Source organism: Acomys minous, assembly GCF_964271855.1.
Source record: "Acomys minous genome assembly, chromosome: 1".
NCBI classification, from domain to species: Eukaryota; Metazoa; Chordata; class Mammalia; order Rodentia; family Muridae; genus Acomys; species Acomys minous.
In genome coordinates, this window is record NC_140483.1 from 177513482 (window position 1) to 177541342 (window position 27861).

A 27861-nucleotide genomic window follows, 5' to 3' on the forward strand; every position below is an offset into this window, starting at 1 on the left:
GCACAACTTAACAGGATTTGTAAGCTAAAAGACAGACATGAAAACCCATCAGAAAATGCACACAGGCTCCTAAAATATTTGGAGAATGAAATAAAAGGAGCAAGAGCCTGAGCAAAGACCCAGAAAGAGTGCACACACACACACACACACACACGCATGCACATGCACACACACGTGCACACACACGTACATATGTATATATAGAGATCCAATGACTAAGGATTTTTATAAACAATAAATACCACAAATCCACAGAAATAATAACATCAAAATAATGAATGACCCATACAAAAGCAATTTACCCAGACCTATTCCATTAAAAAACAACAATAGTAAAACCAATGATTGTAAATGCAATAAGGAGTGAGGCCGCCCATCAATTAAACAGTAGGAACAACAGCTACAGCACGTGCTAGCTAGCGTGGTCCTGGAGGGGGCCACACGGGTTTCACCAGAACCAACTCTTAGAGTTCTGAGGAATTGTGTCAGCCAGTGTTGAAACAACATACACACTACATAAAGAAACACCAACACCAAGCAAAGCTTGTATAGACACTATGGAATGGGTGTGAAGGATCCACAAAAAAACTGAGAATAGATCTACTTCAAGCTCCAGCTATACCACTGTTGGGCACATACCCAAAGGGCTGCACATCCTGCTTCAGAGACACTTGCTCAGTCATGTTCACTGATGTTCTAGCCATAAAAGCCAGAAATTGAAAAGAGGTTAGGTGACTAAATAATAAAACTGTAGTATGTTTACATAATGGAATAATATTACTCGGTTGCTTAAAAGAATGAAATTTGCAGGTAAATGGATAAGCTAGGGGGAAAAAAAGATCAACCTGTGTGAGGTAACCCAGAACCAAAAAGATAAATATTGTATGTTTGCTAGTATATATGGATATTTGCTTTTAAGCTTTAGATATGTGTGCTATAATCTGAATGAATACAGATGTTAAGTAGATAGTGAGGGGTCAGGTGGGAAGAGAGGATTTCCCATGGAAGGGGATACAAAATACGCTGTTATTAAGAGAGAACAGGGAAAGGAGGAGGAGGACCAAATGGGAAAAGGGAAATGAGAGGGAAGCATAAGGAAGGAATACAGAAAGGGACAACTAGCACTAAAGCCCTGATGAAAACCTATATGGAAACCTACTTCAGTGGAAGCATCCTAAAATATATACATATCTGAAAGCAATCTAAATGAGGTCGCCAAAAACAGGGGAGATGATGTCACAACTAGGCATGGTATGCCCCCAAGCAAAACCTCCAGTGCTAGGAATGACTTGCGTCTTGTTGAACTGTTGGCCAAAGGAGTCCCACAAAACCCCATAACATCATAGACCACTGCCCAGCCTATTGGATGCCCTCAACAACCTGATAGTGAGGCCTTATTGATGGAGACAATAATTATGACACCGAGCATGGAGAAGTCAGGCTGGTTCCCTGGCAACTAGCATTCATGATGCTAGAAGGTCCCCTGAATGCTAGCAGAGGAAAAGAAGGATAGTCATCAATATCACCCAGCTGTAAACCTGCAACCTATAATAGATATTCTGGTGTAATAATGGCACAAATGTTATGGGAGCAAAGAATCACCTTTTTATTAGTTTTTTAAGGTGCGCTCCATGAGATAGAACCCACTGGTAAAAAGACCAAAAACCTGAGACTAGATAGGTCATGTCTCTAGGGGAAAACCTATTACTATTACTCTGCTAAGGAAACACAGAAGAATTAGAAGAAGAAGAAGAAGGAGGAGGAGGAGGAGGAGGAGGAGGAGGAGGAGGAGGAGGAGGAGGAGGAGAAGAAGAAGAAGAAGAAAAGACTCCTAATGACATTCTGCTATACCCATAGATCAGTGTCTCGCCCACCACTGCCAGCACCACCCAAGGCTCAAGGATCTATGCAGAAAAGGAGGTGGAAAGATTATAAAGGCTAGAGGGCTAGCAGTGACAGATGACTCCAAGGAAGCAGTGCCTTCCAGACAAAATAGTACGGATGTGCTGTTGGATTCGCAGACACTGTGGCAGCACCCACAAGACCTGAGCTGCGTCAAGCCAGACAGGGTCCCAACACCAAGAAGGGAAAATGCACACAGTATCCTACACCTAACCTAGAGGCTATTTGCAATTGACACCTTCAGGGAAATGGGAAATCAGTTTTCCTCCTATGAAGCATCACTGGATGTATCAACTACACTCCAGGGCAGGTCCCATGCCCAGTAGTTGGCAATCCAAAACAAACTCAGTGATATACTGTACGGGCTTTGTTTTGTCATGTTTTGTCTTAGTCTTTTGCTTATTTGTTTTGATTTTTTTTTTTATGTGAGCTTGTTTTTTTTTTTAAGAGAGAAAAAAACATAAAGCTGGAAGGGTAGTGAGGTGAGAAGGATCTAAGAGGAGTTGCAAGAAGTGAAAACATAAAGTTTTTAAACAAAATCGAAAAAGACAAGATAAAATGCAAATTAGCAATAGGAACTTCAAAAAAAAATACACCTGGAAGCACAACACAGATAAATCAGTAAAGAATAATCTTATTTTAACAAAATTAAAAGTAAATTTTTAAGGAAAAGTGACTTGGCAAAACTGATACCCACTCACTCAAAAATCATAATCAGGAGGAACACTTTATTAATATCAGTGAAGTTTATGTTTATTTGTTTGTCTTTGTTTTTGTTTTGTTTTGTTTTTCTCTAAGACAGGGTTTCTCTATGTAGCCCTGGCTGTCCTAGACTCACTTTGTAGACCAGGCTGGCCTCAAACTCACAGAGATCTGTCTACCTGCCTCTGCCTCCCGAGTGCTGGGATGATGGTGCATGCCTTTAATCCCAGGGAAGTGTTTTAAAACCTTCCTACAAACACAACATTGGAATTAAGATGTTTAGAAGAAAGTTCTTGAAAAAGATGCTGTATTTTTAAGTGTAAAAAATGACTTTTTAATCCCCAAAAAAATCCATGGCAAGTTGGGGTTCGTCTTATACGCTGGGTACTTACCTGCAGCTTGCTTCCCCTTGCTTCATAGGTCCGGCACATATAGTGAGGCGTGCCAGAGCCAATTCCCCACTCTGTGCAGAGAGTATGAAGCAGGGAGGAGCAGGCTGCACACATCTTCCTGTAACCTCGAGGAGGAGAATGTGAGCGTGGATTGGCTCTCCACCAGAACGTGCCCATTCAACTCCGAGGGCTGCAGTTTGACTTGAGTGTGGAGTGTGCCTTAAAGGTGCAGTATAGGCTGGCAGTGGCTGTCTGCCACCATTTAATAAAGTTCCTGGCTCTCTGTGCCCTGCCTGCAAATAGACACATGCCTAAGTCTGCTGCACAGGGTGTGCGTTGGAAGAGGGTAGTCTAATACAGCAAGTATATCCCAAACTCTACATTTTAACTGGAAAAGTTGGGACTTGTTTTATGTGTCGGAAAATATGGCTTTGAATCTTAGAGAAAGTCTCCCATAAGTAGAGGAGAGAAAATGTTGTTTGATATAGGTAATATTACCAAAGCAACAACATAAGCCAAGAATGTAAAACAAACAGACAGATCTAACCCAATAAAATAGAAGAAAAACTTGAATACAATAGCACAATCAATCCAATTGCAGTGGGGAGAAACTCCTACAGAAGCAAGACCAAGCCGTGCTTAACTCAAGAACTGAAGAGCAGTTTACCAGGGCAAAACTATCAAGTTATCTTAAGTAATGCTGAAAAGTTGTCTGATGAAATCAAAATCCACCCATGAATTAAAAAAATAAAAGTTTCTTAACTTGATATGAACTGGCATTCTCTAAAGATGCAGCATCCATATAAAATCCTCCAGATGCTTGCTCATGGCTGACTGGACCTTCCTGACTAAGCAGAGACGGAATGTGGTAGGGCCAGAGCCAAAATCAACCTGGGCTGTATTTGACACCCCAACATTTATTTGTGTCTGGCCTAAAGTATCATTACTTTAGGCCACAGTAGGTATACATCTCAGAATGCAGCATCAACATTAGCAGATATCTTGCCCTCACCAGCCCTAAAGTTAAGCATATTAATAGATAATGCCAGAAATCTGTGAAAGAATTACCTTGGTTCAACATTCCTCCTGTCCACCGTATGCTCCCACCAATGCAATCACAGATGTGTTTACTTAGGGTTTTCTTTTGCTCTGTGACTATAAAAATTCATGTAACTGCTTACATGGTGGAACATGTCAAAATAACTGAATTCCATATTCTAGGACTACAGAAATTCACATTTGGCTAAGATAAAGGATTTTATTTCCATTAAAATGGAGTCATTTTACACCTACACTAACAACAGCAACTACCAAAATCCCATGCAAACAACACTCCCAATGGCAAATCATTAGAATTAGTCCCATTATAACCAGGAACATAAGTTTGTTACTGGTGTTTCTATATACACATGACCACACAACACAGGAAAGAGCTGACAGGAAAGACAAATGTCCACATATGACTATCTACAAAGAAATAGAAATCACCTACATAGAAAAAAAAGTGACTTGAATTATTACGTTTTAAAAGATGACTAGAATATCAGGTGCAAAGATGAACTGCATGTTTGTATGTCAGTAACAATAAACATGAAATATGGAAATGGGGTTAACCAAAAGGATGGTGAAACTTGTTGTGATCCACTTGGTGGACAGAGCAATTGCACTATTAACAAATAGCAAAAAGACCAAAATGTTAGAAGTTGCTGGGGTGAGGTCATTTTCTTCAGTGCTGTAATGACTGATAAGTTGTCCATATTCCAATACATAACCCCTCACCCATGCTCATAAAAGCAACTCAGAGAGGCAGAGAGGTGGGGGGGGGGGGGAAGGAGGGAGGAGGAAGGGAGGAAGAGACAGGTGGGGGGAAGAAAGAAAGAGTGGAGAAAGAGAGATGGGGACAGAGAAAAATAAAATGAGAGAAGAGAGAGACAGAGGGAGGGAGAGGAGAGAGAGAGAGAGAGAGAGAGAGAGAGAGAGAGAGAGAGAGAGAGAGAGAACTTTAATTCTAGCATTCAGAAGGCCAGCCTGGTCTACATAATGAGTTCCACAACAGACCTTAAGAAAGAGGGCATAAATTCAGAGGGTGACTTCACAAAGAAGGGTCTAAAGAAAGGGACCGAGAGGGTGATCAGTGTGACCAGAGCATAGCACATGTATGACACCAATTACATACATGCAAGAAACTGTCAGAGAATAAATAGTTCTTAAAGCAAACCAACTCGCCCCGTTTCCCCCAAAAATCGTACCTAGAAATCAACAAAACTCACAAGCAGGACTTTCCCCTAACTTTTTAACACTAAAGAAGGCCTGGCTGGAACGACAAACTAGGTTCATGGATCCTGGGGATTCGGTACAACTTCGGTACAAATCCAAGAACAACTCGTGTATAGAAAACTACTTCCATAGTAAAAATTGTCAGTAAGCAGCCCTATAAAACGTCCCTCATTAAACACTGATGCTAAGTGCCGAGAACAAAGCCTGACCAACAGCATGAAACTGTACCCATCCCTCAGCAGACTTACAAATGCATGAAAATCAGTGTCTGCTGATTGAGGAAACTACACACAACTCAGGAAAATACGCTGGATGGGATTTTCAACACATGGGGAAAAACGTAAATTAAATTCTTACCTCACACCATGCATGAGGTGGATAATCGGTGTTTAAGAGCGTTTCAATATTAGACAAAACGCTCCTTGAAAAAGAATAAGCAGTTCACTGTGTGTGGAACAAATCCATATTTGCATGAAATTCTAATACCAGAAGAAAGGGAGCTCAATGCTACAGTGTTTATTGTCATTCTGATGGGAGTCAAATGAAATGTGGATGCCTAATTATAATGAGTTGCTGCTGATTTATACCCTGCTACTGAGGGGACTGGAGAGGTGGCTCAATAGTTAAGAGCACTTTTTGCAATTTGCTGCCTTTGCAAAAGACCAAAGTTCGAATCCCAGCACCTACAGAAGGCAGTTTACAAAAACTTGTAAGTCCAGCTCCAGGGTGGGGGTGGGGTGGGGGTATCTAACACCCTCTTCTGACCTCTGCAGACACATACACTCACACACATAAACCCACACTTATACATGTATATGTGCATGTATACTTTTAAAAAGTATCCTTTAAATGAAACTACCTATATATTATGGGGTGGGAGAGATGCCTCAGTAGCTAAGAGCACTTGCTGCTTGTCTAGAAGACCCAGGTTCGATTCCCTGCACACATACAGTGGCTCACAGTCATCTGTGACTCCAAGTCCAAAGGATTCAATATTCTCGTCTGGCCTCCATGGGCAATGTACACACACATGCAAAGACATATATGCAGGCAAAACATTCATATTCATAAATTACAAATACATAATACATTTAAAAATTTAAGGCAGACCCAAGTGTGGTGGCTTAAACCTGTGAAAACATACTTGGGAGACTAAGCCCGAAAGCCTGCTATGAGTTCTAGGCCAGCTTGGACCTGCTTTCCACATATATGTATACATATATGAGCACGTATGTGCCCACACATAAACACACTCACCCTTATAATTTCAAAGTGCAAAGCACTACCTTACAGAGGGCTGTTTAATGAACAGCATCACAAGAAAGTAAACACAAAGCCAAAGCCGGCATCCTTGAGCACACATTAATGTGAATTAACTGAAATTGCTGCTTTATAGAAGTTTTTTCATCATTCACAATGAACTATTAACGTCCACAGAATCCCTATAAGTACACATTTTAATTTCTCTAAATTTGATTCATGTCATGTCCGCTATTATTTTTTGTTTCCTTTTTTACTTGGTTGACTGCTATATTCTAGTTTCTTGAATAATGACTTGACCACTCATAGGTGCAAAACAAGTATTTGTCTTTAAATGAATCTATAACTTATTGGCCATTTATATGTAACAGGCTCTGGGGAATGTTGCATCAGATAAGTCATAGTCCCCATTCACACAGAGCTAACGCAAATCATTACATCAAAATAAACACTGCCCTCCTTATTCCTGAGTGATTCGATTCCCAAAAGCCATTAAGTAGAGCCTTACAGAGCAGACAAGAGGGGGAGGAGGAAGAGAAATGGGAGAGAGTGTTTCTGTGTTGTGGACGATGGCTACTTGTTCACTGCTGTATACAGAGCTAAATGAGAACATCTTTCTGTAGTGATTAAGTAGAAAGTATATAAATCTGATTAGATACAAAAATTAATGTGCTATAACTAGTGAATAAAGGCAATTTAAATGTGAAAATAAATGTTGATCCCAGTAGATTATAACCCATTGAAAAGATACCCACATATTGGGTGTGGTGTCGTACACCTTTAATCCCAATAGTCGGGAGGCAGAGGCAGGCAGATCTACAGTTTGAGTGCTAGGACAGCCACGGATTCGCAGAGAAACCTGTCTCAAGAAAAAATAGAAAAAGAAAAGAAAAGATATCTACTCATAGTCTGTCACAAAATGACGAAGAGAAGAATAAACACAAGTTTGAGAAATAGCGGAATATTTGTGTTTTCTCAAAATGCTTCCCAATGAAAGAGTAAAAGAAAGCAACACAACTGACAGCACTGAACCAACTCCAGCCAGCATGAATGTCAATGGTTTGATGAAAACCACAATGTCTGTGACATGCAATAAAAGAGCATACTGCCAGGTCATGATGTCCCACCAAAGATGCATGCCTGAACCTTGTCATTAGGAAGTTATCACGTGAGCCCAGGTTGGGTGAGCTGAAAGCAGTTTTATTCAGTGAATGTAAATCTACACTGAAAGCAAAACAAAAGAAAACAAACCACCTCCCAACAAACTCTCCTCGAGGTCCTGAAAATATTCTCTAGTACTCTTAATTCTGCATACTATTTTGGACTGTGTGTGTAAGAGGAGAGATGAGGTTTGGCCATAACTATAAAGAGACCAGGCTGTGGCAAAGCATCCAGAAGGTGATTAGCAGGTAGTACATTGCTACCCACGGCCACTGACCCTCCTACTCCGAGGGGGAAACACTGAATCTCTCAGGGAATCATCACCAACCCAAGACTCGTGAACACTCTACCTCACAAATCTGGTGATTACACTTGCTGGCTTTGATGGAGGCCATTTCAAATGATGGTTAATGCCAGGGGAAATTACCTCTTAAGTCACACCAGTCATTGTTGCTCGCCTTTTTTTTTAATTAAGAGATTCTCTCAATTATGTTTATCTCTAGATTACAGGAAATGAAATCCTGACCAGTCCCCAGAAGACAGGCTGATGGTGGCTTAAGGACGTTTGTAAGTAGGTTAGTGCAGCAAAGAACTTTCTTTGTGCAGTAGACGGTGATTAATATAGAAACTCACAACTGGTCAGACTGCAGAGAGTAAGTGCTTGTGGGATGTCAGCCACAAACAGGACTTCTTTGTCACACACAACCTCCCTCCACCTCAGAGCCTAGAAACCATGGAAGAGGATGGAAAGACTGCAAGACACAGGACTGGGAGGACCAGAGTGACATGAGAGGACCACTGCATTCACAAACACATAGCAGCTGGTTACCTGCACAAGATTTACACAAGATCAAACTAGTCAGCACTGCATTGTGGAGAGGGGATGGGATCATGGGTCCCCACCTCTAGCTAAGTAGCTACTGATGTTTGAAAGCTTCTGGAGGCGGGAGAGCCAGTTTTCTTTAAGGGTATGGTCACTGGATATCCCCACACACATGCATAGTATACAGGCAGTGCAAGTGGGTTGTTTTTTGGTTTTGTTGCTATTGTTGTTGTTTGTTTTTCAATGACACAAAGTTGCTACACAGGAGGCAGAGGTAAATATGATGATCAAACTATACACATATGAAATTCTTCAAGAATAATAAATGTGTATTTTTTTAAAAACTGGGGGAACATTATTGTTTTCTCTCCCTAAACTGTATTTTCTGAAGCAAGAGAAATACAGAGACCCCGGTCTACAGGGATGAGATGAAAGTCTGGAAGAAGTAGAAGGAAAGTTCCTGCTGTCCTCTGAGCCCCTCCAATGCGCCAGCTTACCCCCAGGGACTCACATAAGGCTGCTCTATGGGCCAATGGCCCTGGGGCTTTGCTTTAACTCTTCCTGTACTTTTATGCATTTCTAAAAGAAAGTGAGTGTTACACTGTGCTGTCGCAGAAGCAGTCAAGATCACTGAAGAAAAAGCCTAACTAGCATTCCTCGGTCACTTAGAACTGATGCCTTATTTTACTCATCTGTATGATGGATGGCTTGGCACATGTGTGAAAGTGCTTATTCTGCTAAGACTCTGCATGGCTTACTCATTCCAAACTGTGAAAATAAGCACTGACTCACCTGCCTAAGATCTAAGGGCATTAACAATAAAAGTGACAACAGGTAGTCACCACGCTAACCACTTCCCATCCTTACAATGACGACAATTCCAGGAGATTTTGCAATGCCTTGTTTGTGTCAAGTCTCAGCAAACAGATTAACAAACACTAGTACTGTGTCTAAATACCAACACACCAGCCTTTGACTAGAAGATCTATTTTGAGTCTGTCCTTTTCGACACCGACTGAATCAGAAGAAATGAGGATAGGTATATAGGAAACCAACAGACAGAAAGCAACTGTGCATATCAATCCATGCAGGTTTTATTACCTGCCAAGGCTGTATAGTGGAGCAGTGCATTCAATCCAGTAGGTCTGAGACGGTTACTTCCTGTGCTGTTTTTCAGTATAGAGACACATATACCATTGACCTACATGTATTTGTACTTAAGGAAATATAAGTCAGAACAAAAAATTATTGTTCCTTTTTAATTAAATAAAAAAGAACTAAAGATTATATATATATATATATATATATATATATATATATATATATATATATATCACATCACAATAATCTCCTCAAAAGAATGAGAAGGAAGCAACAGAATTCAGCTAAGATGTTCCCAGTAAAGAGTGGAATGGGGAGAAGCTCAGGAAACTTGGCCCTAGCTCATGGGTGAACAACAGAAACCAAACGTTCCTTATCAAGCGTTGAGGAAGAAATCTAGGAAGAGAAAGTCCAGAAAGAGCCTCAGGAATGAGTCAACCAGAACAGGACCTGGTGCCAGGACCCCTGAGCAGCTGCATCATAGCCTGGAAATGTATCAGCAATGACCTGAAATGATCACAATGTCAAAAAGGAACATTCCACTGTTCTCAATCTTGCTTTAAACAAACAAACAGCAGGGCGAGGTAGAACGTACCTTAGGAAGCAGAGGCAGGCAGATCTCTCTGAATTTGAGGACAGCCTGGACTCCAGAGTAAATTCCAGGAGAGCCAGGGCTACATAGAGAGACCCTGTCTCAACAAACAAACAAAATACAATAATAAATCACAACCTTTTGTGTGACACTCCCTAGAGCCAATGGCACTTTATTTAATGTCCTCCAGTTCTGTGTGACACTCCTTAGAGCAAGCGGTACTTTATTAAATGTCTTCTGGTTCTGGAGTCATAATCTTTCAGAGTAAGCCTGGTTTCACGTCCTCTGCCATTTGATCCTCCCAGCTGCCTACAGATTAAGATTCCTGCACTTAAGTCAGAGCTTTATGGGTACCTGCGAATGTAGGGAAGTGGTTTATGCAAAGTTAAATATCACAAAGTGGAGGGGTAGGATAAGGACAGACTAACACCCGGAAGGACATAACTATTCAAAATTAAGGGTAAACTTCCTATTTTGAAGAAAGCTGTTACTGTTTTATTGTTTTTATTAATTGTTATTAATTAATTGTCTGTACTCACACTCAACCGCGTGGGGTTCAGAGGATAACATACAGGAATCAGTTCTTCTTCCACCTTCCACTGCAGATCCTGTGGGAGCTACAGCTGGAACCCCTAAGGTCCATGGTCTTGTCAGAAGGTAGCTTCACACACAGAGCCATCTAATCAGCCCCAGGTATTGACCAGGTGTGGTGGCGCACGCCTTTAATCCCAGCACTCCGGAGGCAGAGGCAGGCAGATTGCTGTGAGTTCAAGGCCAGCCTGGTCTACAAAGTGAGTCCAGGATGGCCAAGGCTACACAGAGAGACCCTGTCTCGGGGGGGGGGGGGGGGGGGGAAGACTGCTTCTGGCCAGTCAGGTGTGGTGGTGCATGCCTGTAATCCCACCACTCAGGGAGGCTGAGGCAGGCAGATCTCTGTGAGTTCGAGTCCAGCCTGGTCTACAGAGAAAATCTAGGACAGCTAAAGCTACACAGAGAAACCCTTCCTTGAAAAAAACAAACAACAACAACAAAAGATGCTTCCGGTGCAGGTGGCGGTGTGTAGACAAGAGACAGACATCAGGCGTCTTCCTCAGCCACTAACTGAACCTGGAGCTCACCAATTCAGCTAGGATGATGGTGGCCAGCAGTGCCCAAGGACCCTGTTTCCACCTCCCCGACACTGGTGCACTGGGCTTACACACACCTGCTGCTGCTGTGCCCAGCCAACGCTTAATGTGAGCACACGGCAAGCACTTTGCCTTTTCCCAGCCCTGAGGGAAACCTTAATGTTTTTACAGGTAATTTTCATGTAGGTTTTCTCAGGATAGTTTTAATATCAAGCCCACCCTTCCCATGGAATTCTAAACACTCTATAGCAGTGTTTGCCAGAATGTCACTGCGCAAGGCAGGACAAGGACTAGCTGAGACTCAGCTGTGACCACCCAGCTTTGTCACGGCTCTTGGGCTGGGTTTGCATAATGCAGGTAGTGGGAACGGCTGTTTTTCATTTGCCAAAGACACCATGCACATCACAGGGAGCAGGGGTGTCTTCTGTTTTCACTGGCAGCTCAAAAAGTCTCTACCTTGAATTACCAAGAGATGAAGGTCCTAAGGCCAGCTACGTTTTTATTAGACCTTTATCTAACTCATATTTTACTGGACTAGTTGGTTCTATGAACTGCATCTCTTTATACTATGCAATCTTTCCATTAAGAGATATTTGATAACTCGCCGTTCTATCAAAGGCCCTGAAATATCCTATAATAAGCGGAAAGACAGAAATGACACTGACACAGATGAATTATTTTTTAACATCTACACCTGTAATAACCTATATTAATATATAAACCCTTCCAAATAGCTTATTAAACCATCATCCACCTGTCCCCATAAAGTACCCATGACTAGTTGAAGACGCAGAAGCCAGGAGTTTAGATGAGAGAGCTGCTGCAAGCCAGACATTTCAAACTCTGGTCACACACAAGAACTTCATTGTGATTCAAAATTAGCACTCATAATTCCTACTGTCATTAAGATAAAATCTCAAATTCATGCAAAAGCAGGTCTAGTCTTAATATTACTCTCATCATACTCTTAAGTCAATAATTTTAATTTTAGGAAGTAGAGAACCAAGGAAAGTAAATATAAAGTTACAGAATATACTTCTAATGAGCTCTGAAACAATAAAATAACCAAACCTCTCAACGTGTTAAGGGGTGTGTGTGTGTGTGTGTGTGTGTGTGTGTGTGTGTGTGTGTGTGTGTGTGTGTGTGTGTGTGTGTGTGTGTGTGTCCCCACACATGTGTATGTGTTAAGCAACATAGTTTAAAAGCTGTACCATTTGGTTTTTAGTGAATGAAGTGTAAATATCCTGTGAGACCTCTCTCTATTCCCTCCCTCCCCCCTCTCACGCACGCACGCACGCACGCACGCACGCACGCACGCACTGCGCACGCATGCGCACAGCAGTGCAGACTGCTGACTGGGGCTGTAGGCAGAGAAGAGCACAGGAGGGATGACAGTGTACTCTCCGCTTTTAACTCTCTAGAACATCCCAACTCTCTACAATTCTTGATATTTATTTTAAAATTGGGGGGAAGTTAAATTCATTCATTTCTCGTTTTTATTTCATTATTATTATTATTATTATTATTATTTTAAGCCTCAAAACTTGAAATTCTCCTACCTCAGCCTCTGGAGAGCTGGAATTTCAGACTCGTGCCCTCAACAGTCCTGGAAGCTAAGGCATGTTCTTCCCAGAAGAACACCACTATTATGTGTTAAATATTTTTGGTGGGAAACTTTTTATTCAACCCTTCCTCAGCTAACAAAAAAACAGTTTAATCCAAAAAAATGAAAATAGGTCATTTCAATAAATAAAAGTTATTTGTTGGCTGTTTAACTGTATAACACATTGTATTTAATAGTTTTGAGTGAGAAACGGGGATATTATGCCTATTTTCATATTTATACCAACCTAAAGCCTAAGGCAAATTAGCAGCAGATTCAAGAACTAAATTTGTGCCTTCAGATATCAGTTCAAACATTCTTTCAATCAACCCACGGCCATGTCCCTCATGGTAATAAAGATTATTATATTACACCATGTATCATCTGTCCTCACTCCCCCAAAATAAACCACAAATGTCTATTTCAAGAATCTTAGACATTTATTTATTTAAACTGTGACCTTCAGATTCTGATTGCTGTCAGATTTCCTTATAACTTAAGGGATGGCATAAAATCAGAAAGCAAGGCCTTACAACTGTGTTACCCCTGACTGCCAGAGTGCTTTCATCTAAAATGTAAGAGTATTTAAAAAAGAAAAATCTGCTGGCAACAACCCTAGCAACTCCCTTATCCCCATATGCACATGGGAGGAGACCCAGTCCTGTGAGAAACTCTGGATGCAGCCTGGGGACAGTGCAAACCCAGTCACCCGACAAGAGGGAAGCAGAGTCAATTAGTATTTTTATATTTTAAATTTCCCTTATTTTTTTAATTTTAAAAAATCCTCTTAAGTTCACATTAGTTAATTGTCTTTTCTCTTCTGGGCACATTTCTTACTTTCTTAAACTTCTTGTGTCCTTGGGCTGGCAAGAGAGCAGGGGTGAGTGGCAGTTCCTCCACACACACCATAACCCTTTGCAGACTTTTTCCAAGCTTAAACTGGGGCTTGAAAACAACATTAGGAGCTTCCTACATTCAGTCAGTTCAACTTCTACTCCCGAGAAGTCTGACGAAAGAGCTGAGAAACAGCATCCAAAACCAAGGACTGTGTCATACAGCATGGGAACAGCCCTGCCTCAGGTCAGGCTCTTTTCTCTGAGTACTTAGCTGTGCTTAGTTGAAACCTGAACGCCAAACAGCATGATCTGTTTAAAAGGCAGACAGGTAGCTGAGAAAGAGGGAACAAATGAAAGAGGGTGGCTCTCAAGGACATCTGTCCTGGTTATTGTGTGTATGTTTCCAAAGGTCTGGAACTAACCTTCAATCAATTTGGGTGACATTCAGAAGACACTAAACCATAAAACCACTAAATATGTTGAATGTCATGCTATGTTGAATGACATAAATACCTTTCTACTATAATGGCCACACTGTTTGAAGACCTCAAGAGATCTGTATTACAGCAGAAATCGTGGCTCACACACAGACATTCTACTAATGATCTCTGTGTATGTGTGTGTACCCAACTTTATATATATGTATGCACACACATAAATACACATGTGTACCACCTTCATTATTTTAATCAGTTAGCAAAGAAGCAGACAAACATGTAGATGGAAGGAAGGAAAAAACAAAACAAGACACCCTGATATGAAAAAATTAACTTTTGCAAAACCACCAAATCAATGAAGGCATCTGTTTAATATTAAATTTATTTAAATAAGTCACCCTTTATCAGTGCTGGTGAAAAATTGCACCATTCTTTATCCTTCGAGGTAGACAATTACAGGACGCTAAATCCTAGAAAATTACAAACATAGCCACACTTGTTCCAAAACAAATATCCAAAGTCCAATGAGGCTGTCCAGTGACAGCCACTAAAATAATCTCTGTGTTATTTTCTTTGAGTCACTTCTGTGAGTAGCAGCCATTCATCTCTGGGCATGGTGGAGATGGCTTTGCCACAAAAGCCACTTATATTTTTAGAAGCCAAAGTCTTGACAAATCAATTCCTAAGAACATAATTTGTTACAAATTGAAGAAAGCCTGAAAACACAGACCTTGGTTAAAAAGGCTTCCGTATCTTCTTGTAGCTTTTCCAAATTTAAGTATGTGGGAAGAATACCCATAAATTTAAGTCAAAACTGAAACACTTAGAATATTCCAATTTAAAATACATTAAAATGTGGCCTCTGAACGGAAATGAAAATGGCTTTTTAAGCACATGAGAGGTTGTTCATCATCGCTCATAAGTGCAATAAGAGTTAAAAATGAGATACTATTTCCATCCACCCTGTGTGGGGAGGGGATTGTTGGGGGTGATAAATCACAGTGTGGAGAAATGAGCACTCTCGCAGGCTGCTGCTGCAAGCACTGAGTATCACAGCCTCTTTAACAAGAGATCTGTAAATGCCCATCAAAATTTAAATTCCCCTTTGTGCCTTGGATCTACAACAGTATTCCTAGGAATTTATCCTACTGGCATAGAAATTTAGTTTCCTCTGTCACCAAGAACTAGGGTATCTGCTTCTGTATTACTGATGACTGCAAGCAGGCTCATTGTGTATTTTTTTGTATGGGGTATTTGTTTACTTATTCAAAAAATATATAGACAGGATGTGAGGAGGGGTATAGTAGTTTTCATAGTTGAGAAGTCAAGAGTTCCTAACACGCTATAAAGAAAATACCGCATGGCCTTACCTAGGTTAATATCAGACTTTACATTGCATCACCATGGCTTGGTTCAGATGGCTTGACACCACTGCGTGAGTGAAAGCTCCTTATCACAGATCCATCTGGCCCTTTAACAAGCAAAACCCTTTGTTGGAACTCCACCTCATGATAACCAGCATTTCAAAAATAAGTTCTAAATATATTTTTTTCATAAACCCAGATCATACAGAAACATAACTGCCACTCTGAGACCCAGGACTGCATTGTGCTGCAGACTTAATACAGACTGGAAGCTCACTCCCCGCGTCGCCTCGAGCAGTCCCTGCCAAATGGGTGGCTAAGATGTCCTGCTGAAACAGGTGGTGTCTGAACAGAACTGGATGCCAGCCTATAGAAACCCTGGCTTCAACAACTGCTGTGCTTAGTTTTAATTTTTCAGTCCTCTAAATTAGTGCTCGCCAGTGATTCAGAAATAGACTGAGCAGTTGTTTAGAGTTTGTCCTCTTTAGTTGAGAGAGGGAAGGAAAGTGGGAGGGAAAGAGGCTCACACCCCACCACTAGCCTCTAAAGAATGACATCACACTTGATTTCCCAGGCAAAGCATGGACGGAGCAACTACGAAATAAACTGAGTTCTAAGATGCTTGAACCCCTTTTAGGGTTTTCTTGTCATGGCGACACAAGTCCATGATCTCCTTGCTGGCTACAATGCATGTGATCATCCCTAAGTGGACACAGTTTTTAGAAGCCTTTAGTCTATGAAAATTTGAGAATTAAGAAGAATGGACAGATGCAATAATTTTTCTAATGGAGACTCAAACCATTTAAAACTGATATTCTAAATAAGCCTGAATCAGGCAGAGTATAAATTCCTTCAGAAAAAGAATACCGCAGACCCACAACCAACACAGGTCTGTCACTGTTGCACATCATGTCAATACTAAGTAGCTCACAAAAACAACAGACCTTTCCTGCTGGGTAGCATTAAAGTGGTATGCAGCTGCTCACCCTCCAAGGAAACACTCAGAAGGAAAAAAGAAACACGGAGGGCTGGCCTCCATTGCTGCTCAGCATGGTTGCACATCCCCCATGATGAAGAAAACACCATCACGCCATCCCACAACAGAAAAGCTGAGATTTCAGGGCAAGTGGACTAGATGGCAACAGAGCTGAGGCTTTTACCTAGATTCGTGTTTTGCCTGAATGCAAACCTGTGCTTCCTCCTCTTCAGAAGCGGCAGTTTCGTTGTATGACACACAGTTGACGCATGCCTGCGCTTTGTAAACCTAGAAGGGAAGCTAATCTGCTTTTCAACCCAGGGTCTGACCACAAACCTTTGCATATCGCTTTTCAGTATTAAAAAGAAAAAAAGTGAATAGAGAATTATCTCTCGCCATCATAAATCCTTTAATCCCGGCATTCTGAGCAACACAATTCCAGGATGGATTCAGAAGTGATCATCAGTTCATTTTTACAGGAAGTAACCTGAAATAATTCCTTGGAACAGGGAGGTACTGTTCTATGGGGGGGAGGGGAGGGTGCCTTGGTCCTTTTGCATAAACTCCAAAGGTTTACTGCTCACCACTCTGCCCCCTCCTTGCCAATCAAAAACTAAGACCTCAAAATAAAGGAATTTCCCTCCTAAGTATATTTATGAATATAAATAAAAATAAATATACATAAGTGAATATAACTGTAACTGCTCTGGGAAAGATGCTCTTATTTTGTTCCTTTCCAACTATGCCCTGTCCTCCCTCACTTTGACTCTAGGCTTGGCAGGGACTAGGTCTAAACCAAATTCACTGTCCCTAGAAAGTTCTACTGTGGTGTCTCATTTAGAGGAAATTACCTTCTGGGTCCCAGCTTTAAAAAAAATCATCTGTATGTCAACAGTCTCAGAAAATGATTCCTAAATCCAAATGCACCTGGACTGAAACTTTTATTCTTTTAAGGCAAAGATATTGCTTATGTTACACATGATTTGGTAGAGGACAACCAAGTAATATTCTTTACACAAAGAAATCTTTACACGAAGATTTTTGGGGGACAGTTTAAAAACCAGTTATGATGTTTAAAAAACAATCTACTAGTGAGGAGGAGAATCTGACATAGAAGCTGTAGGTTTGAAGATTATCATGTAGAAAATAATCTGCAAGTTTTCAGGAGTCTTCTGGAAGAAAGTTCTTTGGAGTCCTTTTCTTCTGAGAGCCAGAAAGCATTATCCCCGAGGCTTCCAGCTCTGACAGCAACCCTTCTGAGCTCCAGAAAAGCCAAGTGCAACTTTTAAGAGCACTGTGTACTTTCAGAGTTAAAGAAAAAAGTGAAAGAGAAACAGCCAAAAAATGATTGCTCCTCACCTTCTTAAGCTGTGGGTGGCAAACCCATACAGGGTCATGTAACTCAATGTCCGGGCCATGCGAATTTGGCAACAGTAGAAAGGTCTTAGGGCTGGGGAGATGGTACAGTTGGTGTTGCTGAGCTAGTACAAAGGTCTGTTCAGATTCTTCCCAGTACCCACATAAAATAGGCTAGTAACCCAGTACTAGGGAATCAAGGCAAAAGAGTTTGTGATGCCTGCTGCCAGCTGGCCTAACAAAACCTGTGGGCCCAGTTTACTAAAAGACCCCGTCTCAGGAGAGGGGCTGGGGAGACAGCTCAGTGGTCAGCAGCACTTGTTCTTAGAGGACCTGGGTTTGATTCCTAGCAGTCATGTGGCAGTTCTCAAGCCACCGTTCTAGAAGATCCAGTGTTCTCTCCTGAACTCGGGATCCCAGGCACATAGGTGATACACAGACATACATGTGAGCAAATCACTCATACAACCTAAAATAAGTGATCTTAGTTTTAAAAGAGTAAGGTAGAGCATCGAGGACGATGCCTGATGTTAATCTCTAGCCTGCACGCGCGCGCACACACACACACACATACACACACACACACGCACACACACACACTTACATACAGTTTCTGATGTGCAAAGGACAAACATCACTGCAAAATCAAATACACAGTGAATCTGAGGTAGTTTTGCTGCATGACAAAGCTTCCCTGATGTCCTGAACACAGAGCATGTGTGCTTTGCACTGCACGTGCCATCACTGCAGACAAGGCCAATGACCAAACCATGAAACAACCTGGCTGGAGCCTGCAGTGCTATGAATTACAGTGGTTTCACTGGGCACACACGGTTTCCTGTTGCTACTGAAACATAATGGTTTTATTATGAAAAATGGAACAGCATTTTTCTGATCCTATCAAATTAATATTTCTGATATATTTGAGCCGTATTGTATGGGGACAGAATGCTGCCATTTGAGTTGCTGACCTGAGTTTCCTTTTACAAGAATCTAATGGATTTGGGTTTGAGATTAGGACAGAATTGAAACAATTTCTGAAATGGCCTAAACATATTTCTGGAATGTTATAATATTTATATAAAGTGGCACTCTCAGTATTCATTACTATAAAATCAAAACACTGGTGAGCTCCTAAAAATGCTGAAGATGCTCCAGGCCCTTTACTGAACACCATGTGGCCAAGGTTCAATTCGTCACGTAAAAATAAAAACATATACCTTGTCTCAATAGCAAATTTAACTTAGTCCTTAATAAGTGGCAAAAATTATATGCATTCTGAATCACTGTTTTAAAATATACTTCTTTATGATTCAGTCCCAGTAAATGTTTTATTTATCCACCTATTTTATACATCTTCATTTAGGCATCACGTAAAATTCCTCAGGTAAACAGGGGTCCAAAGTAGATGAAGTTTAAGGAAGCCATTCACACCTCAAGCTCTACGTCAGAATAGGCCTGGACACATGAAGAGGGCTCCTTTCTTTTCCCTCCGTGGTAGACATACACACATCTACCACACATATTAATGTAATATGTAGAAATAAAGAACACGTCCATGTCAGCCAAAACACAGCCATTTAAAAAAAAAGAAGAAGAAGAAAAGAAAAGAAAAAAACTTATCTGAAGAGAAAGATTTCAATAAAGGAAAAATAGCTCAAAAGTCTGCAGCTTTTCTATTGCACTAACACCGAGAGAAGAGTAAATATTGCAAAGTCAGCTAAAAATAACTGAAGCCAAAAATGTTTATTAGTCTATAAATGGTTTGAACATTTTCATAGACGGCAACTGAACCTTTACATATATGATGGAATCTACGGATTACATAATCTCAAATGAATTTTTACGTTTTTTTACTTTGTAAAAAGATTCACTGGAATCAGTCCCTTAAATAAAGTGTTAAACATGCCAGACAAGCTGTGAAAGGAATATTCAAAATTGCAGACATTTTGAACTTGTCAAAACATATGTGAAGCCCAATAGGAAAGTATCCATGGGCTTTAAAGGTTACTCAGAGAAACACAGCGAAGGACGCTGGAAGTGAAGGAGGCCACTGGGAAATAAGCACCAGTAGAAGAAACAACCCAAATCAACAGGAGACTTTCCCAGGATGTGGCACTGCCTTACCACTGACCTCTAACCTTTCCTCACTCTGGAATTATGTGCCTATCTTACAGCATTTTATGCCCTATTTACCTTTCCCTATAATCTTTATCGTTAGCCTGATGTCTTCAAGTCTCATAATCCACAAGCTTCAGTTACCTACGCAACAGCATAGCCAAGAGGCCTGAAGGTGCACCTTCATGAAAAGAAAACTAGTAACAGTATTGGGACTTAAAACAGACCACGTTGCTCTTAAATAGGTAGCTTCTGTACCCCACTCTTGGTAACTATTAAAACAAGTAAAGGAGTTACTTTAAAAAATCTTCCTTAATAAATGTACACCAATTCCCCATTTTTATACTTGATCTTACCCAAAATGTTAAGAAAGAATAGTCCCAAATTTTAAGATGTTATAAAAACCCATTCTGTCAGGAACATGCATTTCCTTGTTTCTGGAGCTGAGTCTCCAAAACCTAGTTAACTCATCATCTACAACACAGTAGTGTGGTGAGGAACTAAACTAGGAGAAGTAGTTCAGAGCTTCAAAGACGTGTCTGGCAGTTAAGTGGAAAGGACAAAAAACCTTGGTCAGAACCCAAGTTGGTCACACAATTATATAGATGGGCAATTTCTCATTGCAGGGTCCAAAGCTTTCATACAGTTTGCAGAATAATTGTCTATGATCCATAAAGGAAAAAAAAATACAGGTATCAAATAATCCAGCCCTACAGCAGTGATTGCCTCACATTCAGAGGCAGTGATTTTGTAAATGCTTTTTTAAAAAATGTTAAGTTCATGGATATAAAACTACTCAAAAACCATCCAGATAAACTAAATGTAGAGGATCTAAAGTAGAGAACCAAGTTCAAACCTCCGTCTGAACCAGGTCTTACATGAGTCCGCATTGCACACACAAGATGACTAAAAATTTCGTCTGGATGAGGGTTGACAGCCTGGGGGTAACTGATTTTAATGCATATTTTGCTCAATTCAGAATCTTTATCTGTGCCACTGAACTAGCTGAAAACAAATATCTTAAATGTTTGTGTCAACAAGAAATATATAATTGTCTTCCAACTTACCAGTAGCTAAGGGCAAAAATATCCCACCTGCTATGTTCATTTAAAAGTGGAATTTCTTCTACTTCAAATTCAAAAAACAATAATATGTATTCAAATGACTCAAACATACTATGTGAATTATATTTCCGTTCAGTGTGATCAAGAAAATGTATATAGGAACTCCATTTTATATAATTTTTCACATAACCTTCAGCTTTTCCCAAAACTTCCTAGGAGCCGATATGACCAAGGGCAGATCCTAGTCTTCAAATGCCTGCAGTTTGTTGTGCGTTTCAGGTTTTGCTATTTAGATATTTCTCCCAAATTGAAACAGGCCCTGCTGGTGGGAGGAAGGAGACTCACAAGACTTGGGAAGCTCACAAATCAAGATTCACTACCAGGTCTGCAAGCAGTTTCATGCAATTGCTCAAGGAAGGAGACTTTTATGGAAGAGCGTGACTTAACTAGGGAGCTCTACGCATGCAGATTCCATCTGTTGTTGTCCAGGCTTAGCTAGGATTTTTGGTTTTTAACCATGCTTGTGAAAGGAACTCCAGTAATTCATTGGTTAAAGTTGTGCGAGATCATTTCCTTTCTTTTTTCTTTTTAAATATTTATTTATTATTAGGCATACAGTGCTGGAAAGGGCATCTGATCACATGATAGATGGTTGTGAGCCACCATGTGGTTGCTGGGAATTGAACTTAGGACCTCTGGAGGAGCAATCCATGCTCTTTACCGCTAAGCCATCTCTCCAGCCCCCATTTTAGCACCTTCTCAAGGATGACGATGTTCACCTATATCTAGGAGAAGTGGTACATGTAGCTTTGTCAAAATATTCTTGACCCATGAGGTCATTAAGGCTGTTCTGGCCAGCTATGTTTCAGATTTGCACCTACCTAAGACTTGCGTTGCACTACATTCAAAACCATGAGTCCACAGATAAATCACCAAAGCACTTTACTCCTTGGACTCTTGCGGAACATCAGTTCACATAATAGCAACCAGTATTTTTTCAGTAGGAAAGATTTTTTTTTTAAAGACAACTGAATGCCACTTACCCCTCCTGCCTTCAGCAACTTTCTTCTAAAGTCTTCTGTGGGGTTATTGAAAGTGAGCTTCTCACAGCGGAGGTGATTCACTGGTGGGTGGCCTTCAAGATGCAGGAATAAGTCATAATCAAAGCGGACTTTCTTAGGCTCTTCCTGGAGGTTAAGAAAATTAAGAGGCAAAAATAGAAATTTAAAAAAAAAAAAGATTTAATCATCATAAAGAACAAAAAAAGACCTAAAGATACTTAACAGTTGTGTCAAAGTAGTTCTCAAAAAGATTATTCTAGAATTATATATAAAGCAATCTACAAATATGTGAAATTTTCATTTGTGTTAGAAAGAAAACCAAAAAGAATAAACTTACCACCTTCCCTTCATTTCTCAAGCAGACTACACCGTGAACACAATTACCCAATGGAAACCTGAAATATTCCTTCTACTTCCTACCCTGCCCTTAGCACTCAACCTCAAGACTTTCATCCTATTGCTATGCTTACTACTGTCTAAACTATGACAAATCCTACCTCGGCTAGGCCTTCCTATCTTCCTAGGGTGCATTTTTCTCAATTCTTCCCAACATTCGGCCTTCAAAATCACCTGTATAAATGAAATGACTACTCACTTTCATTCCTTGGTTAAGAGTTCAACAGTTTCTAACGCACATCATCTTAGAACTGTGATGAGACAGTTCATACGCTACCTGAAGCCCTCTTTTCTGGCTCTGGAATTCTTGTCTCCACATGACACCTTTGGCCAGTTCTATGCCATCAGCTCTAGGCCCATGCTTTACACACTAACGCAGTGCTGACTGTTTGTTAACATTAAAGCTCATAAAGCTCTTTGGCCTCCAACACACATCATGGTCAATTTTCCTCCAGTTCTAACTAATATTCTTACCAACCCCTTAGTCTCTACTTAGTATAACTCCTGCTTTGGCTTAGACCATCACTACTCCTCATAGAGTCTTCTGTTTTCAAGCTTGACGCAGTCAACATTCTATAATGACAAGCAACTAATTTTTTCTAACGAAAGAAGTCTGATTATCATTCTACTACTATTTTTAAAAGCCTTTAAAGGCTCATCATTTTCAATGATATAATCTCATTTCTTGGAACAACTAGCATAGACTTTTACCACTTTTCCTGTATTTTGTTTGCTTTCTTACAATATTCTCTCCTTACACGCTTTTTATTTTTTCTTTTTGGTTTTTCGAGACAGGGCTTCTCTGTGTAGCCTTGGCTGTTGTGGACTCGCTTTGTAGACCAGGCTGGCCTCGAACTCACAGAGATCCACCTGCCTCTGCCTCCCGAGTGCTGAGATTAAGGGCGTGCGCCACCACATCTGGCCTTCCTTCCACACTTTTAAAAGATCCTGAAGCTCGCCCATGTTTTGGGCTCTTGTTGATTTTGGCTTTCTCACCGAATGCTCCAGTGCCTAAAACTGCCAGCATATTTCCCTACACAGCAAAATATGTTAAATAAACTGGTCGTTACAGGTTCAGCAGAAGTGTAGCTCCTCTGGAGAGATGCCCTAGCCTCCCCATGCAGCCTGAGGTAGATCTCTCTCCCACATGTCTCCACTTCCGTGATCACCACATTGAATTAGGGTCACCTGTGTCCTGTTCCACATCTACATGTTAACTACTCAGCTCAACCTTCAAGGTAAGAAGGAAGGCAGTGGTCTTCCTTGTAACTGAAAGTAGACCTGATAAAGCCATTTTTAATCAGTTTGGTAACATCTAGCAATACTAAATGCTCATGATATTTGACTCTATCGCTCTTGAATAGAAATATTCAGATATGAGAGCAACTTGTCATGGTGGCAATGATTGTAATAGAAAAAAAAAACTCAAGGATGAGCTGCATCGTTCCATACTCTATAACTCAGGTATCTTGTAGTTTTATTTATTTTATTTCATGTGTATGTGTACACATCTCTGTGCATATGTGTGTGCCATGTGTGTGCAGGTGCCCATGAAGGCCAGAGGAGAGCATCAGATCCCTTCAAACTAGAGTTTCAGCCTCCTAATATGGGTTCTGTGATGGAAACTGAGAACCACTGCAAGTGCTCTTCACTAGTGACGCATTCTCCCCAGTCCTGTCACTTCGATAGTTTAAATGATTATACTAGAGAGGTCCAAAGGGAGTACGTTAAAGGTAATTCACAGGAAAATACTAAGGTCTGACATAGCATGGCCCAGCCAGTCTCCATACTGGCGTGCTTTACCATGCAGGCATGTAGAGGGAAGCTTGAAAACAGCTAGTCAAACAGTTAACAACCATGAGATGGAATTAAGGGGACAAAGTTACTGAATTTTATTTCACACTCTTTTAATACAAAAGCATTCACTCCTGTGTACTTTTAAAAGATATATAATGACCACCAAAAAATGAAAGAATGAAGTAATAATGGCACCCTCAGAAAGCCCTCATGTTTAACAAGCAAAAGAAGAAATTAACTGCTCTTCATAAAAGCCTACGGACCAGGATGGGAGAAGCTCCTCTGTCAACCATGAGTGCAGTTTTCTCTTAAATGTTTTGTTTGTTTGTTTGTTTGTTTATCTTGTTTTTATTCTTTTGCTTATTTTTTTGATTTAGTGAGAAAAAAAATGCCCATAAAATTGTGTTCTGATCAACTAGACATCTGTACTTAGAAGGTAGACATCAATATGATGGTCAGCTTTGCTCCTCAGAGACGAGTACGACTCAACGTTCAGTAGGAGGAGCTAGAGAAGTGGCTCAAGTGCTAGGAGGACTCCTTGTTCTTGCAGAGGACCCAGGTTCGATTCCCAGCATGCCAATGGTGGCTCACAGCTGTATATAACTACAGTTCTGGGAAGAGCCAACCCTAACTCCAGTTCCAGAGCATCAAACGGCCCCTTCTAACCTCTGAGGGCACCAAGCACACGTGTGGTGCACAGACACGCATGGAGGCAAAACACATATACACGTAAAAATAAATCGGAATAAAATAGTGTGTATTTGCTCTGAATAGAAAACAAACATTTTCGCTGGGGTGGCCACCTGGTTTGGTGACACCATATTCCCCCTCGCTGAGCTTAAACTCCAGTCCTTGTCACTCACTCATGTACTGTCTAATCTGAGAACAGACTTAGAGGGGGAAGCAGGGAGCCTTTTCAAACTAAAGCACCAGGATTGAGTATGTTTCGGTGTGAATGCTGCTTTTGGCTTCTGGAACACCACGGATGATTTTCACAGTCAGGCTGGTCTTATTGTGCACAAATATAAAATAAGATAAAGTAAACACAGAGAGCCAAGAGACTGGCAGACACTCCTGGCCCTCTTGACTCTGACGTCTCAGATCAGCAAGCAGAAGCACAGACATGCTCATCGGAGGCAGAGGGAGGCCAGGCCTGGGATGGGAGGAGTGTATTCCTCATGAGCAGAACTGGGAATCTCCTAACATCACCAGAACTCATCTCCCAGGAGAACTCTGAACACTTTTGGTCCTAAACTGTAACGGGTACCCATTCTTCAAGATTATGAATACTTATAATAAAGAAAATAATAAACACTCAAAATTAAATGAAATTTCTGCAGAAACAACCTATGGTTGCTAAATCTTTTACACATGAATCAGTTCCATGAGAAGAAAACCAATGTGTCCATCTCGACCGCAAGGGCACTGTACTAAGTGAAATGAGCCTGTCTCAGCAGACAGGCATTATTATGGCTTATTTACATGATATATTTAAAATGGGTAAATTAATCAGATCATAAAGACTAGAATGCTAGTTCCCAGAGTCTTAAATGAGGGGCATGAATAAATGCTTATTAATATCAGCGCTGTTGGTTCAGTAGCTAAAGTAGGGCATTCCTGGGTGCTCTACAATATTGCATCTATCAGAAGCACCACTGTTTTTAACATCTCAAGGCTAAGATGATGACTCTTGCCTGTGGTGGCACATGCCTTAAATCCCAACCCATAGTGACAGGCTGGCCTCAAACTCAAAGGTCTGCCTGCCTCTGCCCCTCACGTGCAGGGCTAATGTCCAAACTGAGGCCAGTGCGGTGTCAGATTCACACGGGTGACAGAGAAGGGGTCTGCCCATGATCACAGTCCTCTCATAAAAAGGCAGAGCTCGCTACTCTTTAAGAGAAAACCTTGGGGTGAGGTGAAGGCCTAGATTCTTCCAACAGCATAATCCAAGCCCTGCAGGAAATAGAACAGTGGCTGTGAGGGTGTGAGAGGAGGCGGGAGGCCCCATATGATCTTCACTAACTAACACCCATGATACTGTAAGGTTGTGGTTATGAAGGGAGGATTCCTTTTCATAAACACAATCATTTAAAAAAGACATTGTAAAGTGAGAAAAATCATTTCTCCACAGAGTATAAGTGGATGATAAACATGTGAAGAGATGTTCAGCAGTGTACATCATCAAAGAAATGCAAATCAAAACCGTAACAAAGTGGGGATGGTTTCCCCACCAACAGGGTATCTATAGTTGAAAAGAAAACACAAGCATAAAAAGCATTTTAAAAATTCAAACTTTTATACACTGCTAAGGGAACCTAAAGTGCATAACATGGCATGATGACCTTGAACATAATTAGTAGTTCCCCTACAAGTTAAGCATAATTATATACAATATGACCACATAATTCTATGTAGGCATTTATCCAGAGGGATTTCAAAACATAAGTCAACACAAAAACCAGTAAGTGACGATTCAGAGAGGCATTCCTCCTAATGGTCACCAAGAAGAGACAGATCAAATGGCCATCAACTCACAATGAAAAACAAAATGTAAATTATTTAGAATAGGGATGGAGACATCTCATGACAAGGATGCATTTCACTTCTCAAAAGCTCTAAGCTTACTAAACAGCACTTAGCATCAGTCAAGGACAAAGTAAGAAACCAAACAGGTAACTACAGAAAAATAAGTTACTCTCAAGTCTCTGTCTCTCTGTCTCTGTCTCTGTCTCTGTCTCTCCCCCCCTCCCTCTCCCTCTCCCTCTCCCTCTCCCTCTCCCTCTCCCTCTCTCTCTCTCTCTGAATGAGGGTTGAAGGTTTATAAAACATGACATGGCAAAATGAATAGACACAGTGAGAAAAATATGAAAAATAAAACATCCTCTATTATCAAAACATTGTTATTTTGTAGGATTGTATTGTAGTTTTATATCTCTTAGTCACAAAGAACTCTCTGGTGAGTGGCAAGGTTGGGCCTTCTAACACGAAGAAGCCACTGCTGCCGTGGGAAGTACTGAGCGTTAGCAGCGCTTGCCGTGGCTCTGATCCAACCCTGAGCACCAAGAGCCATTCAACGTGAGCTGTGAAGTAAGTATGTAGATCCCTAGGCCGCACCCAGGGCTGCTGCTGTGCAGCTCTGGTGGACTGTGGGAATGTCTTTCTAATCTGCTCTCGTGAGCTGCTGATGACCCCAGGACCAGATCTGAATGGAGTGCTGGCATAGAGAACAGAATTCTGTTTTCTCAGTTGCTTTTTGGTTTGTCCTGAACATGAACTGCCTCACTTTAAGGCACATGTAGAAACTATAGTACCTTTGAACTAAAAGGAAGGAATAGCATGATTTAAAGGCTACAAGCGCTATTACAGGCCTCACATGGGACTGAATGCTTTCCTGGGGGAAGCCAAAATCACTCATCCAATGAGTACAGAGAAACAAGCAGTAGTTTTTGCAGGCTAAGGCACGGGATCTCATATTTCCCTACTTCAATTTATAGTGCCAATTTGATATCTTCTTGC

The 27861-nt window shown here is 40.9% G+C and overlaps 1 protein-coding gene across 3 annotated transcripts in view; it reads right to left on the minus strand.

Annotated features, from left to right (window-relative positions):
* Positions 1 to 27861, minus strand: part of MLLT3 (MLLT3 super elongation complex subunit) — a 264901-nt gene that overhangs the window by 81238 nt on the left and 155802 nt on the right. For all 3 annotated transcript variants that reach the window (XM_084773576.1, XM_084773577.1, XM_084773578.1), the window contains one exon: positions 22135 to 22278. In XM_084773576.1, coding sequence (XP_084629702.1) covers positions 22135 to 22278 — 144 coding nt within the window. The remainder of the gene's footprint in view (positions 1 to 22134; positions 22279 to 27861) is intronic.